The sequence below is a fragment of the Magallana gigas genome, chromosome 3, assembly GCF_963853765.1.
Source record: "Magallana gigas chromosome 3, xbMagGiga1.1, whole genome shotgun sequence".
NCBI lineage: Eukaryota > Metazoa > Mollusca > Bivalvia > Ostreida > Ostreidae > Magallana > Magallana gigas.
The window spans coordinates 10,921,524-10,934,941 of record NC_088855.1 but is presented as its reverse complement, the minus strand read 5'-3'; the positions used below and the strand labels follow the sequence as shown (position 1 = coordinate 10,934,941).

Sequence of the window (13,418 nt, the reverse complement as noted above, 5' to 3'; positions counted from 1 at the left end):
TAAGCAATTTTTTAATCAGTTAAATCAATAAATGATAATTTTGGATATATATTCAATCTAAAAGACAGTTTCTTCTAAAAACTTTGATTAATATTATTAGAAAACAATAAGGATAAATAAAAATTTATTGAATTTTAAAAAATGCATGTACTAAATGAATGATAAATGTCATAAAATTGAAAACAAACATAAGCTGAGAGGCATTTCAAAATTTAATTATTGCACTGTCAATTAATTCTGCAAATAAAACATGGTTTCATGATGTTCTACTTCTACAATGATAAAGACACATATCTATCCTCAAAAACTAATCTACAGACATGAATGCATTAAATAACAAAATCATGGTTTCATAATCCTTGTGTATTCTAACTATTGAGCCGTTTTCTTTAATATTATAGAAATTAATAATATCATATTGAGTAAGATAGCAGAGTGTACTGTTCTGTCTGATTTAACATTTAATAGGTTGAAGTTTTAAAAGGAGCTTATGCATTTGTATATACATATGCAATGTACTAGTATCTGTTGAAGAATGTTTCAAATGACATGAGCTTAGATGTAAAAATAACCTTCAACTTAACAAATATATATATATTGTTCTTTTACATGATTGTGTTTATTTTAATAGATAAGTTAAACATGCAATTAACAATCACGCCATTAAGAATGCAAATTCTGAAAATGAATACACTTACATTGTAGCTTAAGGCCGAGATCCAGTGAATAAAAGGACCTATATTTCTGGAATCTGAGATAAATGTTCTTTCAATTATGCTTCATAACAAAACCTTGGTTTCCTAAGGTGTAACAGGGCTTAATTTTAAGATAAACATGGTGAAAAGATAGAAAGGTATGGACAGAACTTCTCTTGCAGCATCAAGGGAGTTGATTCCCGAAACTCTAAGCTGATACCTTATTCAAGCATGTCCCCTTAATGCAAATCTGGTCGAATCCACGTTTGTTACATACTAGTATTTCTCAACAACGAATTTATCATTAATTAATTATAACCTTTTTAATAGTGTCAAAGGTCAGTTTACAATCACATGTGGTTCCCGACTATACAACCAACCTCCACATTCCAAGGATTACATTTCTCATCATGTGTGTATATACATCAACTTGATGGCTATGGGGAAGCTTGTTTGTTTTAGGTGTTTTTTTTTTATCGTGCATTGTATTACATCATGCGACTGAATTAATATATTAACCATTTCAAATAGACTAGCGTCTTGTTTTGATTATCAAATTCAATATTAAAAAGTTTTACGGAGGTCTCTGTTGCATGTTGTTACCTTTAACCTTATTGCATTGTGTAATGGTATCAAGGAAGAGTTCGAGCCTTAGACCAAAACACCCGTTTCCAAAACCTTAACGGTTACAGTACCGTACATCCGGGGTTTTTTTCGCGTGACACAAAAAGTTCTAAAATTAGGGAAATGTGTACCTTTTTATTTTCGCCGAAAAGAAAATCATCACAAAAATAACCGGATATACGGTTTTTCGCGCGAAATTTTCACATAAAAGCTATAATTTTTTTTTATTCTTTTATTTTTTTTTTAAAGAAAAAATACACAGTTGTAAGTTCACCTTCAACACCAAATTAAATACGCGTGCATCACGTAGGATATGCAATCCTACTCCTAAATCATAAAATTGCAATTTTAATGTCATTTTAAGTCAGAAAGATACCAATTTATCAAACAGTTATGAAAATCCCCCTTCCAATAAACAGCCAAGCGATTAGGAAGATTTTCGTTCTCTCTTGTAACAATGTAGCAAAGCTAAATAAGCAGCTTAGGAGAATCTCTGCAACGCTTCCTTTGACTCCAAATTGAACAAATCAAACCATTCGATTTCAGAACGCTTATTTGTTATTTTACACTTTTAAGAATATATTTTTAGCATTTTATCTTCATACAGTTGTTCCATACACAAGTTGTGCTTCCATGGATATACCAGATCAAACTTTTACTGGGTTTTGTGCATTCTAAGCATCTACATAGAACATAACAGAGAATACTATTATCAAGAAGAACTCAAATGCTGTCATCAAAATCAACATCAGTTTGTCAATAGCAGACGACAATACCGTCCAATCAGTATCCTTTCCATCGTGTCTTCTGTTGAATTCTTCCAGAGAGTTCTTCTTGAGAAGCCGAATCAAACGCATTTCATATCGCGAAATCAGGAGGTTTTTCTCTCGATTACAGATGTGTACCTGCATGCTCACAATGAAGACGAGCAAGACTCCGAGAGTAAGCTGAATCACCATGTAAGCACAAATCAGACAAACCGAGTCCGAATTCTCCGGCAAAGATGAGGTGAGCAAGTTCAGGAATACCCCATACGACAGGAAAAGGGTCACTGCAAATGATACCTTCTCTCCACTTTGAGCAGGAATGAGGAACGCAAAGATCTTTAAAAATCCCAACAAAATTATGGGAAAGATTAAATTCCACAGATAAAACTGATGCTTCCTTTTTAGAGTAAATGAAATTTTCAGCTGGTTAAATAATGCTCCCTCGTCTAGTTCTAAATAACTTTTGTTTTCTGCAATAGACCATATTCCGTTTTCAAAGAAATGGTATAAACGAACATATCTATCAGTTTTTATAATGTTTACTGTTTTATTATCATGGTTCCAAATAGAAAAAACCAGTCGACAGATTTGGGTATCAAATGGGAAGTAGGCGACGTCGACTTTGCAGCGAGCCTCGAAGACCGAGTACGGCCACCAGGCGACCTTACCTGTATATTTGACAGGTAAATAGTAGAAATCTCCACCTAAACCTGTTGGTTCTTTGACTCCATTCCTGAGAAATAAGTCAGGCATCCAAATGCTATCTTGAGGAATGGTAAACGAAGACACATTGTTGTACAGCTTAGGCTCCCAAACAAGAAACTCATCTCTCCAAGTTACCCAGAGAAACCCTGTCACGGAAAATACCCCAGTTTTCTCGTCCAGGTAATTTATTCCTGAAGTAAACAGAGAAACACTGACACCAATTGATCGGGACTCATTCGTCACCGGACGAACTCGTTTGTCGTATTTTTGTGTTTCAAATATTTCGTTCAGAATGTTTCGTACATTTCCTGTTTCCTGGCATCCAATGTGATAGAAGCAAAAGAAATAAGCGAAAAAATAAAAAATTGGTAACACATCTGTCATTGTCATAGGTAGGAACGCTTATAAAATTTGCCTAATACATTATACCTATATGACGAAAAGTTTGACAAATGTTTACGGATCTTTCATACAAAGTTTAGTTGAGGTTATTTACAAAATTATTGGTAGATAAATCGAATTTGATTCTAGTTCAAATCACGATAACAAAGGCGGTATGATTGACCTTTGTTATCTTACTAGATGGTTGTTAAACATGGTCCATTAACTGGATTTGCAAGGGGAAACAATGTATTCTTCATACGACAATTTGAATATGCATCCCCATCACCTTTACAGTTAGGCAACCCAAACACGCAATAATTTTATTTAGTAAGATTTGATACTAGCATACTGTAATTTTTTGCTTATTAGAAAACAATGTGTGACTGATAGAATTACTTAATCTCTAATGGAAGTATATAATTCTCATTTGCATAACGATATAAAATAAAATCAATAAATGATAATTAAAATGAATCGGTGTTTGAAAAAGAAATAGGACAAAGGGCCTTTAAATAGTGGAGAGTGGAGTAAGATTTTACTTAAATCAGGCTGCATATATAGTTGAAACATATTAGAGTGGTCGATAAAACAATTCTGTTTACGCTCTGAATGTTTCCGTCGAAAAGATTTGCTAATTGCCTATTTTTATTGGTACATTTTACCACAGGCTCATCGGCATTGAAGGTCACCTGAGTCGATAAATCAACAGCGAGAAGTTACCCTTATGACTCAAGTGATCTAAAAAAAAAATACATGTTTATTTTATTGCTTATTTATTACCCCGTTCCCAAATAAAACGCTCTAACACCTGCCCCATGGATAGTGAATTTTACAATATTTTCACAATAATCATTTTTTTAATAACATAGTGAATATAAAAAATGCATTTCGTTTAACTGTGAAAGTACGAAGGAAATATCATAAAATGTTTAATATTTTCACAATGTGGCCCTTCGAAAGGGCCTGAACCTCTGACTCATCATGCATTTAGTTTTCAACGCATGTTTGGGAGTAGGGAACAAGGTTTTTTAAAATGTTGTCTTTTTTTTTGCATATGAGGTCATGAGTTCGACATATGAGGTCATGAGTTCGACATATGAGGTCATGGGTTCGACATATAAAGCATATTGTGCTGATTGATGCTGATCTGGTTGCTGCTGTTGCAAAAGGCATCGACCTTAACAAACCAAACACTGTTTACTGATCGAATGACGAAAATCATAGTAAAAAAAGTTTTATGGTTTCAACGTCAATCGATCGTATGGAAGTTTTTTTTAATATCCGACAGATTTCCATTATCATGCAAGAGAAGTTGTTGTAATAATTACAATAGTATACGATGCCCAAATCAATTCTGCAGTTGTATATTTTCCGCGCTTACTGTGTTTTTGATCTTTGAAACTGCCCCCTAAATTTTATTTTCGAGTGATATACAATGCATATTTTTAAATCAATTTCTTAATTTCTTATAACAAGAGCTTGATAGGTTATTTAGTGAGTTTGAAAAAAAAATCTTTTCATCACTCAATACATTGGATTAAAAAAAAATCAATGTACCTTGTACATGTTATTTATAGCTAAAAATCAAGCAAGATAGAATATTGACAAAAGATCAAACCGTGTTTGTACTGATTGTGATACTTTATAAAAACTTGTTTAAATTAATTTTTTAGGAATATATTGTATTGCATGTGCGGATCCAAATGGGAAGTCAGAGGGATATCTGATTGCGGGATATCAATAGTTTTTTGTTTACAGTATACATATTTTTTAACACAATCTGAACAAAGCCAGCACCTACCAAATCACATTACAAACTATACATTAGGGCGAGTCTATAAAATGAATATATAAGCAATTTTATGATCAGTTAAATCAATAAATGATAAATTTATAATATAAATTTCCTCTAGAAGAGATTTTCTTCTAAAACTTTTAAAAAATATTATCAGAAAACAATTAGAATAAATTAAAATTCATTGAATCTTATAAAAAAAACATGAACTAAATAAATGAGACATATCAACAAACATAAGATTGAGAGGCATTTTAAAATATAATTTATTGCACTGTCAATTAATTCTGCAAGTAAACATGGTTTCATGATGTTCTACTTCTACAATGATAAGGATACATATCCATCCTGAAAAACCAATCTACCGAGAAGAATGCGTCAAAGAACAAAATTATGGTTCAATAATCCTGGTGTATTCCGACTATTGAGCCGTTTACTTTGATGCTTTAAAAAAAGTAAAAATAATTAATATCAGACTGAAAAAGATAGTAATGTGTGCAAGGTTACGTGCAAAACCAAAGTGAATTATTGATGTCATGTTCTTTCTGAGTTAACATTTAATAGGTTGAAGTCTAACAAAAAGGAACATACAAACACGTGTATATAATGTACTAGTATTTGTTGAAGAATGTTTCAAATGACATGAGCTGAGATGCTAAATAACCTTCACATATCATACATGTACAACTTAACAGAAATTTTTGTTCTTTTATATGTGTTTATTTCAATAAATAAGTTAAACATGCATGCAATTAACAATAACGCTATAAGGAATGCAAATTCTGAAAATAAATACACGTACAATAAATACACGTACATTGTAACTTAAGGTCGAGATCTAGTGAATGAAAGGGCCTATATTTCTGGAATCTGAGATAAATGTTCTTTCAATTACGCTTTATAACAAAAGCTTGGTTTCCTTAGGTGTACCAGGGCTTAATTTTAAGACAAACATGGTGAAAAAATGTGTTTAAAACTTTCGTTTTCACTAAAACATCAATGATACCAGTCTGAGTGTATCAAGGAATTATAACCAGTATCATGGTTGTTTCCGTTTTTGACGAATAAAATATATTCAGAATGCCAACAGTCTCTCTCTTACAAAATTGCCCATAACTTTGACGAAAGGTATGGGCAGAACTTCTCTTGCAGCATCAAGAGAGTTCATTCCCAAAACTCTAAGCTGACACCTAAATCAAGCATGTCCCCTTGAGGTAGTCCAGTCATAACTGAGGTGAATTTAATGATCCGATCCATATTAGGACCTAATTTTTTCAACCTTGATTATACATCATGCATTGAATACTTTGATATTAATTAATTTAAAGAATTTTGGAGAAAACAAAAAGATTTACCGAGAATTTTTTTTCAAAAACTCATTTAACCAAGCAGTAATTAATTAATGAAGATTGCATTTTGGTCAATGGGGACAACCACATTTTTTTAAATAAAAAAGTAAATACTAGGAATACCAATAAATGATTTGGTGGAAATGTGTATTTTATCATTAGAATACAAAAACTATTGAAAATAAATTTTTTAACGAATAGATTTTTTATAAAATAAAAGCAAAGGGGGGGGGGGACAACTCTTCAAGAAAAGGAAAAGGTAATTAATTAGGACACATTCCACTCTTACATATCGATACTTCAAAATGACATCTATGTCCAAATATACTGAGTATTAACCCCATACATATCTGTTATGCACCCATATTCATTAAATCTTGGGCTATTATGGATTGGATACCTTAACAATTTTGATTGATGTCAACTGCATTGAATATTTATTTTATAATTCATGATGAGGCCGACATTAACCAAACTCGCAGTTGATTAAATGAACTTTTTGCACTTGGAACTTTTTTAAAGAGTTGTATGCCCCTTGCAAACATTTTAAAAATTCAATTATTAAAAATGTGTACGGTAAATAATGATTTTTTTAGCATTGTGAAAGAAAAGGAAAACTTCTGCAACTTTTTACCAAAACTTTTGTGAGAAAATTTTTTGTACAATGAAGATATATTCAAAAATGCATTTTTTCCCATAGACTTCATTGTTAACTTCAAGATGGGATAAATTTGTTAATATTTAAAAAAAATTTAAAATTTTAATGATGAATCTTTATTATGAAATAAACCCCTTAAAATGACACTAAGATTTTAGTAATCAAACTTGCAATCTATTAGATATAAAATATGATTGTTATGGATGGATTACCTTAATGTAAATCTGGTCGAATCCGCGTTTGTCACATACTAGTATTTCTCAACAACGAGTTTATCATTAAATAATTATTGCCTTTTAAATGGTGTCAAAAGGCCTGTTTACAATCACATATGGTTCCCGACTATACAACCAACCTCCACATTACAAAGATTACTTTTCTCACCATGTGTGTATACACATTAACTTGATGGCTATGGGAAAGCTTGTTTGTTTTAGAATTTTTTTATCGTGCGGCTTAATTAATTTATTGTATAACCATTTCAAATAGACTAGCGTCTTGTTTTGATAATCAAATTCAAATTTAAAAAGTTTTACAAAGGTTTCCAAAACCTTAACGGTCACATAGTACAGCAAATCCGGGATTTTTTCCGCTAAAATTGGGGAAATGTGTACCTTCTTATTTTCGCCAGTCATATTTTGCGATTTAAAAAGTTTCTTATAGCAAACAATACTAAACATACTTTCTGCGTATTGTATATATTTTGCGATGATAAAAGTTATCCCGATAAAAAAAGCGAAAATAAAATCATCACAAAAATAACCGGATACACGGTATGTCGCACGAAATTTTCGCTTGAAAGCTATATTATTTTTTTTTTCATTTTATGTAAATAAGGAAAATCTTTTACTCTTGATAAATGGTTTGATATAGCGATGTTGCAACCACTATTGAAATAAAACCACTATTGAAATAAATTATTTCAATAGTGGTTGGGAATGTATTTCATTAGAAAAATCACCTTTCAACCACTATTGAAATAAAACCACTATTGAAATAAATTATTTCAATAGTGGTTGGGGACTTATTTCATTAGAAAAATCACTTTGCAACCACTATTGAAATACAACCACTTTTGAAGTAATGATTTTAATAGAGATTGAGGATGTATTTCATGATAAAAACTGTTTTACAGACACCATTGAAGTTCAACTACTATTAATTTTTTTTTTATCGTTAATGGGAATGAATTACTTTATAAAATAACATAACTATGTAATCACTATTGTAACACATTTGGAAGGAAAGAAGTTGTAAATCATAGTTGCAAACTATTTTGAAATGCAAGAAATCTAACGAATAATATCAAATACACAATTATGTTACAAGTTTCACTACTGTGTAGAAGTAAATAACCAATTCTTGCAAATAAACATGCATATACATTTCTTTTTATCTAACAACTAATTCAAATGCACAATTAAGGTACTAAAGACTTGCATATTTCACGGTAATAGTAATCGATATATGATATAAATGTACTAATTTTAGGATGTCCACTGTTGTGCAGAAATAACCAATCCCCGCAGATAAACATATGAAATTGTGTTCATATCTTTTCTTTACCTTTCTCTTTCTATAGATATATCATGTTTTATGGAAATTGTAAATTATTTGTACTAGAAGACAACGTTGTAAATTGCCAGAACTTCTATTCAAAACCCCTGCATATTAAAAAAATTTTATAGCTTATATATCATTATAGATTTATGTAATAATGAACATCTCTATTAAGATAGATATTTTCAATAATGGTTGAGAATGTACTTCATTAAGACCAATATTGAATGAAATAAACTATTTCAATAGTGGTTGGGTATACGTTTCATTATAACCACTATTGAAATAAATTATTTCAATAGTGGTTAGGTTTGCATTTCATAACAACCACTATTGAAATAATTTATTTCAATTGTGGTTAAGGATGCGGTTCATTACAACCATTATCGAAATAAAATATTTCAATTGTGGTAGGATGTTATTCTAATGCCTATTATTCCGATTGTGCATAACACTTTCGGTTCCAGATGACAGATGGTATGGGAAACATGACCATATAGAGGTAAATCAAAGAACATTATAATCAAAATTGAATTCATCATCTCATAAGACATATTTCTTCTTTTAAGAAACTCCCGTAGCAGAAAGGAAAGTGTAACAAACAGACATAATAATAGACATAAAACTGAAATGCATCATCAACCACTATTGAAATACTTTATTTCAATAGTGGTTGAAATGAAAGGTGTCCCCAACCACTATTGAAATAAATTATTTCAATAGAGGTTGAAATGAATTGCATCCTTAACCACTATTGAAATAATATATTTCAATAGTGGTCGTAGTGAAGTACACCCCCAACCGCTATTGAAATAATTTATATTAATAGTCATATTAGTTTTATAATAATAATCATCAATAAGAAATTATTCAAGACACAGGGGGTTTGAATAGAAGTTCTGGCAATTTACAAGATGTTCACTATTGTGCAAATAAAATACAATATCATAGGACATGATATGTTTCTAGAAAGAGAAATGTAAAGAAAAAAATATAGATTGTCAAAGTGATATTAATAAAGAAATTCATTCTAAGCTACGATTGAAAAAATAATTTTAATAGTAGTTGTACTTCAACAGTGTCTGTAAATTGATTTTCAAAATGGAATACATCCCGGAACACTATTTGAATATATTATTTCAATAGTGGTTGTATTTCAATAGTGGTTGTAAAGTGATTCTTTAAATGAAATACATTCCCAACCACTATTGAAATAATTTATTTCAATAGTGGTTTTATTTCAATAGTGGTTGCAAAGTGATTTTTCTAATGAAATGCATTCTCAACCACTATTGAAATAATTTATTTCAATAGTGGTTTTATTTCAATAGTGGTTGCAACATAGCGATTTTGCAAAGTGGGGTTTTTTTTTAAATATATATATATAATAAAAATACACAGTTGTAAGTTCACCTTCAACACCAAATTAAATTACGCGTGCATCACGTAAGATATGCAATTCTGCTCTTAGATCATAAAACTGCAATTTTAATATGTCATTTTTAATCAGAAAAATTTTTCAAACAGTTATGAAAATCCCCCTTCCAATTAACAGCCAAGCGATTAGGAAGATTTTCGTTCTCTCTTGTAACAATGTAGCAAAGCTAACTAAGCAGCTTAGGAGAATCTCTGCAACGCTTCCTTTGACCCCAAATTGAACAAATCAAACCATTCGAATCTATAACGCTTATTTGTTATTTTACACTTTTAAAAATATATTTTTAGCATTTTTTTTTCATACAGTTGTTCTATACACAATGTGTGCTTCCATGGATATAGCAGATCAAACTCTTTCTGAGTTTGTCGCATTCTAAGCATTAACGTAGAACATAACAGAGAATACTATTATCAAGAAGAACTCAAATGCTGTCATCAAAATCAACATCAGTTTGTCAATAGCAGACGACAATACCGTCCAATCAGTATCCTTTCCATCGTGTCTTCTGTTGAATTCTTCTAGAGAGTTCTTCTTGAGAAGCCGAATCTAACGCATTTCATATCGCGAAAACAGGAGGTTTTTCTCTCGATTACAGATGTGTACCTGCATGCTCACAATGAAGACGAGCAAGACTCCGAGAGTAAGCTGAATCACCATGTAAGCACAAATCAGACAAACCGAGTCCGAATTCTCAGGCAAAGATGAGGTGAGCAAGTTCAGGAATACCCCGTACGACAGGAAAACGGTCACTGCAAATGATACCTTCTCTCCACTTTGAGCAGGAATGAGGAACGCAAAGATCTTTAAAAATCCCAACAAAATTACGGGAAAGATTAAATTCCACAGATAAAACTGATGCTTCCTTTTAAGAGTAAATGAAACTTTAAGCTGGTTAAATAAAGCTCCCTCGTCTAGTTCTAAATAACTTTTGTTTTCTGCAATAGACCATATTCCGTTTTCAAAGAAATGGTATAAATCAACATATCTATCAGTTTTTATAATGTTCACTGTTTTATTATCATGGTTCCAAATAGAAAAAACCAGTCGACAGATTTGGGTATCAAATGGGAAGTAGGCGACGTCGACTTTGCAGCGAGCCTCGAAGACCGAGTACGGCCACCAGGTGACCTCACCTGTATATTTGACAGGTAAATAGTAGAAATCTCCACCTAAACCTGTTGGTTCTTTGACTCCATTCCTGAGAAATAAGTCAGGCATCCAAATGCTATCTTGAGGAATGGTAAACGAAGACACATTGTTGTACAGCTTAGGCTCCCAAACAAGAAACTCATCTCTCCAAGTTACCCAGAGAAACCCTGTCACGGAAAATACCCCAGTTTTCTCATCCAGGTAATTCATCCCTGAAATAAACAGAGAAACACTGACACCAATTGATCGGGACTCATTTCTCACCGGACGTATTCGTTTGTCGTATTTCTGTGTTTCAAATATTTCATTTAGAATGTTTCGTACATTTCCTGTTTCCTGGCACCCAACGTGATTTAAGCAAACGAAAGACACGAAAAAACAAAATATTGGTTTCGCACCTTTCATTGTTAGAGACGGAAACGCTTATTAAATGTGTCTTGTGCATCAAATGTTTGACGACATGGTTTACAAAGGTTAATGGATTTTTCAAACAAGCTTAATTGGTGAAATTTACAAAATTATTGATAGATAAATTGGTGATATAAGACTTTATATCCCGCCAAGTCCGTATAATTGATCTTTGTTGTCGTAGATGGTTATTTAAGCATGGTCCATTAATTGGATTCGCAGGAGGAAACAATGTATCATAGCTTCTGTGAATTTGCATGTCCATGGGGAAAAAAACCCAAAAATGGTTTCCAATCTTTTAAATTATAAATGTAGAGAATCGGTGGTTGGTGAAGATGTAAGGGTATGTTAAATAAATAGTTTTAGAATAAAGGAGCGTGAAAATTAGACAATGAATGATTAAAACCAGGCTGGTAGGAGAAAGCACTAATGGTCGATATAAAAATTCTAATTGTGCTTTAAAGGTTTCCATCATAAAAGATTACCTTACCTAGTTGTCAATGTTTTTCATCAAGAATAAAACGTTCATGAAGCAGAGCTCTGTTACCAATAAAAACATTATTGATTGGTTCGACAAATGCATGTTAATGTTACAACGAATTGCAATTGAATATTAAAATTGATCACAATTAACAATAACATTTATTCAACGACGATAACAATAAGGTGTTCGTAGGAGAAGGAGAGTGTTTCATTTTTTATAGCAATTCCTTAATTGATGCTGTTTACAAACATAATTCGCAAGCGATGTAATTCAGGCACTGATATAAAATACCGTTAATAACTAACTGCAGGTGTGTAGCTCCCAGTCTGAAAAAAAAATCGGATGGAAGACCTGGTCCATCTGAATTTTTTCAGACTGGGAGCTAAAGACCTGCAGTTACGTTAATGACCACGTCATAATAAAAAAATTACTAATAATCACAACGTGCAAAATAAAAGGGCTATCATAAACAAAGCAAACAGATTATATAAATACTGTAAAACCATTTAAAATCGTGGGGTCAATTTTCGTGGATTGTGGTTTTTTTTGCTGAAAGAAATGGAGATATAATTTCATGGATGCGTCGGATTTCAATTTCAGTAAGAAAGATAATTCTTTTTAAAATTGTTTTCGTTCAGAATAAAAATTTGTGGGGGCTTTCCACGAATACCACGAAAATTGAGCCATCATGAATTTCAGTGATGGGGTAGTCCTGTTTCTTTGACCCGTCTAGATCTGCGGATGCAATAATAACAATACATTGTATTATAATTTGTCTACAGTGTGTGCAACCTTTTGTATGTAATCTGAACAAGCCAGTGCCTATCAATTCACACTGCCAACTACACAAGGGCAAGTCAATAAAACTGAATATAATCAATTTTATGATCAATAAATGATAATATCAGGTACATGTATATATTTACTCATAAAAAAGAGCACCTAAATTTTCTAGAATTTTTAAGTTGGTATGGGACACCTCAATATTGTGACACATTTCTGATCCACATATACTATAAAATAATGTATAATTTCATTAATCTTTTCTTCTGCAATATTATTAATTTACAGTATAGTGCAATGGGTTGGTGTTGACTACAAATCTGTTAGTCATGAGTTCAAACTCCATTGGGGCTTTTATAAATTTTACCTTTTCAAAACATTTTAAGGCAGATTTTTGGTCAAATATTGTGAAATTTAAAAATTCTAAAATGGTGACAGTTTTTCTGATTATTGTGTACTTTTATCCATGTTAATACATTGTATCAAGGTGTCCCATACCTTAAATAATGTTTATTAAAAACAATAAGGCTAATTAATAAAAATATTCGAATCTTCAAAATACAATATATATGTACATGTACTAATAAAACATGTCATACAATGAAAAACAAACATAATA

General features: G+C 31.6%; 1 protein-coding gene across 1 annotated transcript; it reads right to left on the bottom strand.

Annotated features, from left to right (window-relative positions):
* Positions 1–260: 260 nt before the first annotated feature.
* LOC117693106 (acetylcholine receptor subunit delta-like) lies at positions 261–3,175 on the bottom strand. Its single transcript, XM_034483270.2, has one exon. The coding sequence runs from the start codon at positions 3,173–3,175 to the stop codon at positions 1,994–1,996; it is 1,182 nt and encodes a 393-aa protein (XP_034339161.2). The 3' UTR covers positions 261–1,993.
* Between the last annotated feature and the right edge of the window lie 10,243 nt (positions 3,176–13,418).

What these genes read in the sequence shown, in the direction of transcription:
- LOC117693106 (XM_034483270.2), bottom strand. Translation starts at nt 3,175, where the DNA reads ATGACAGATGTGTTACCAATTTTTTATTTTTTCGCTTATTTCTTTTGC.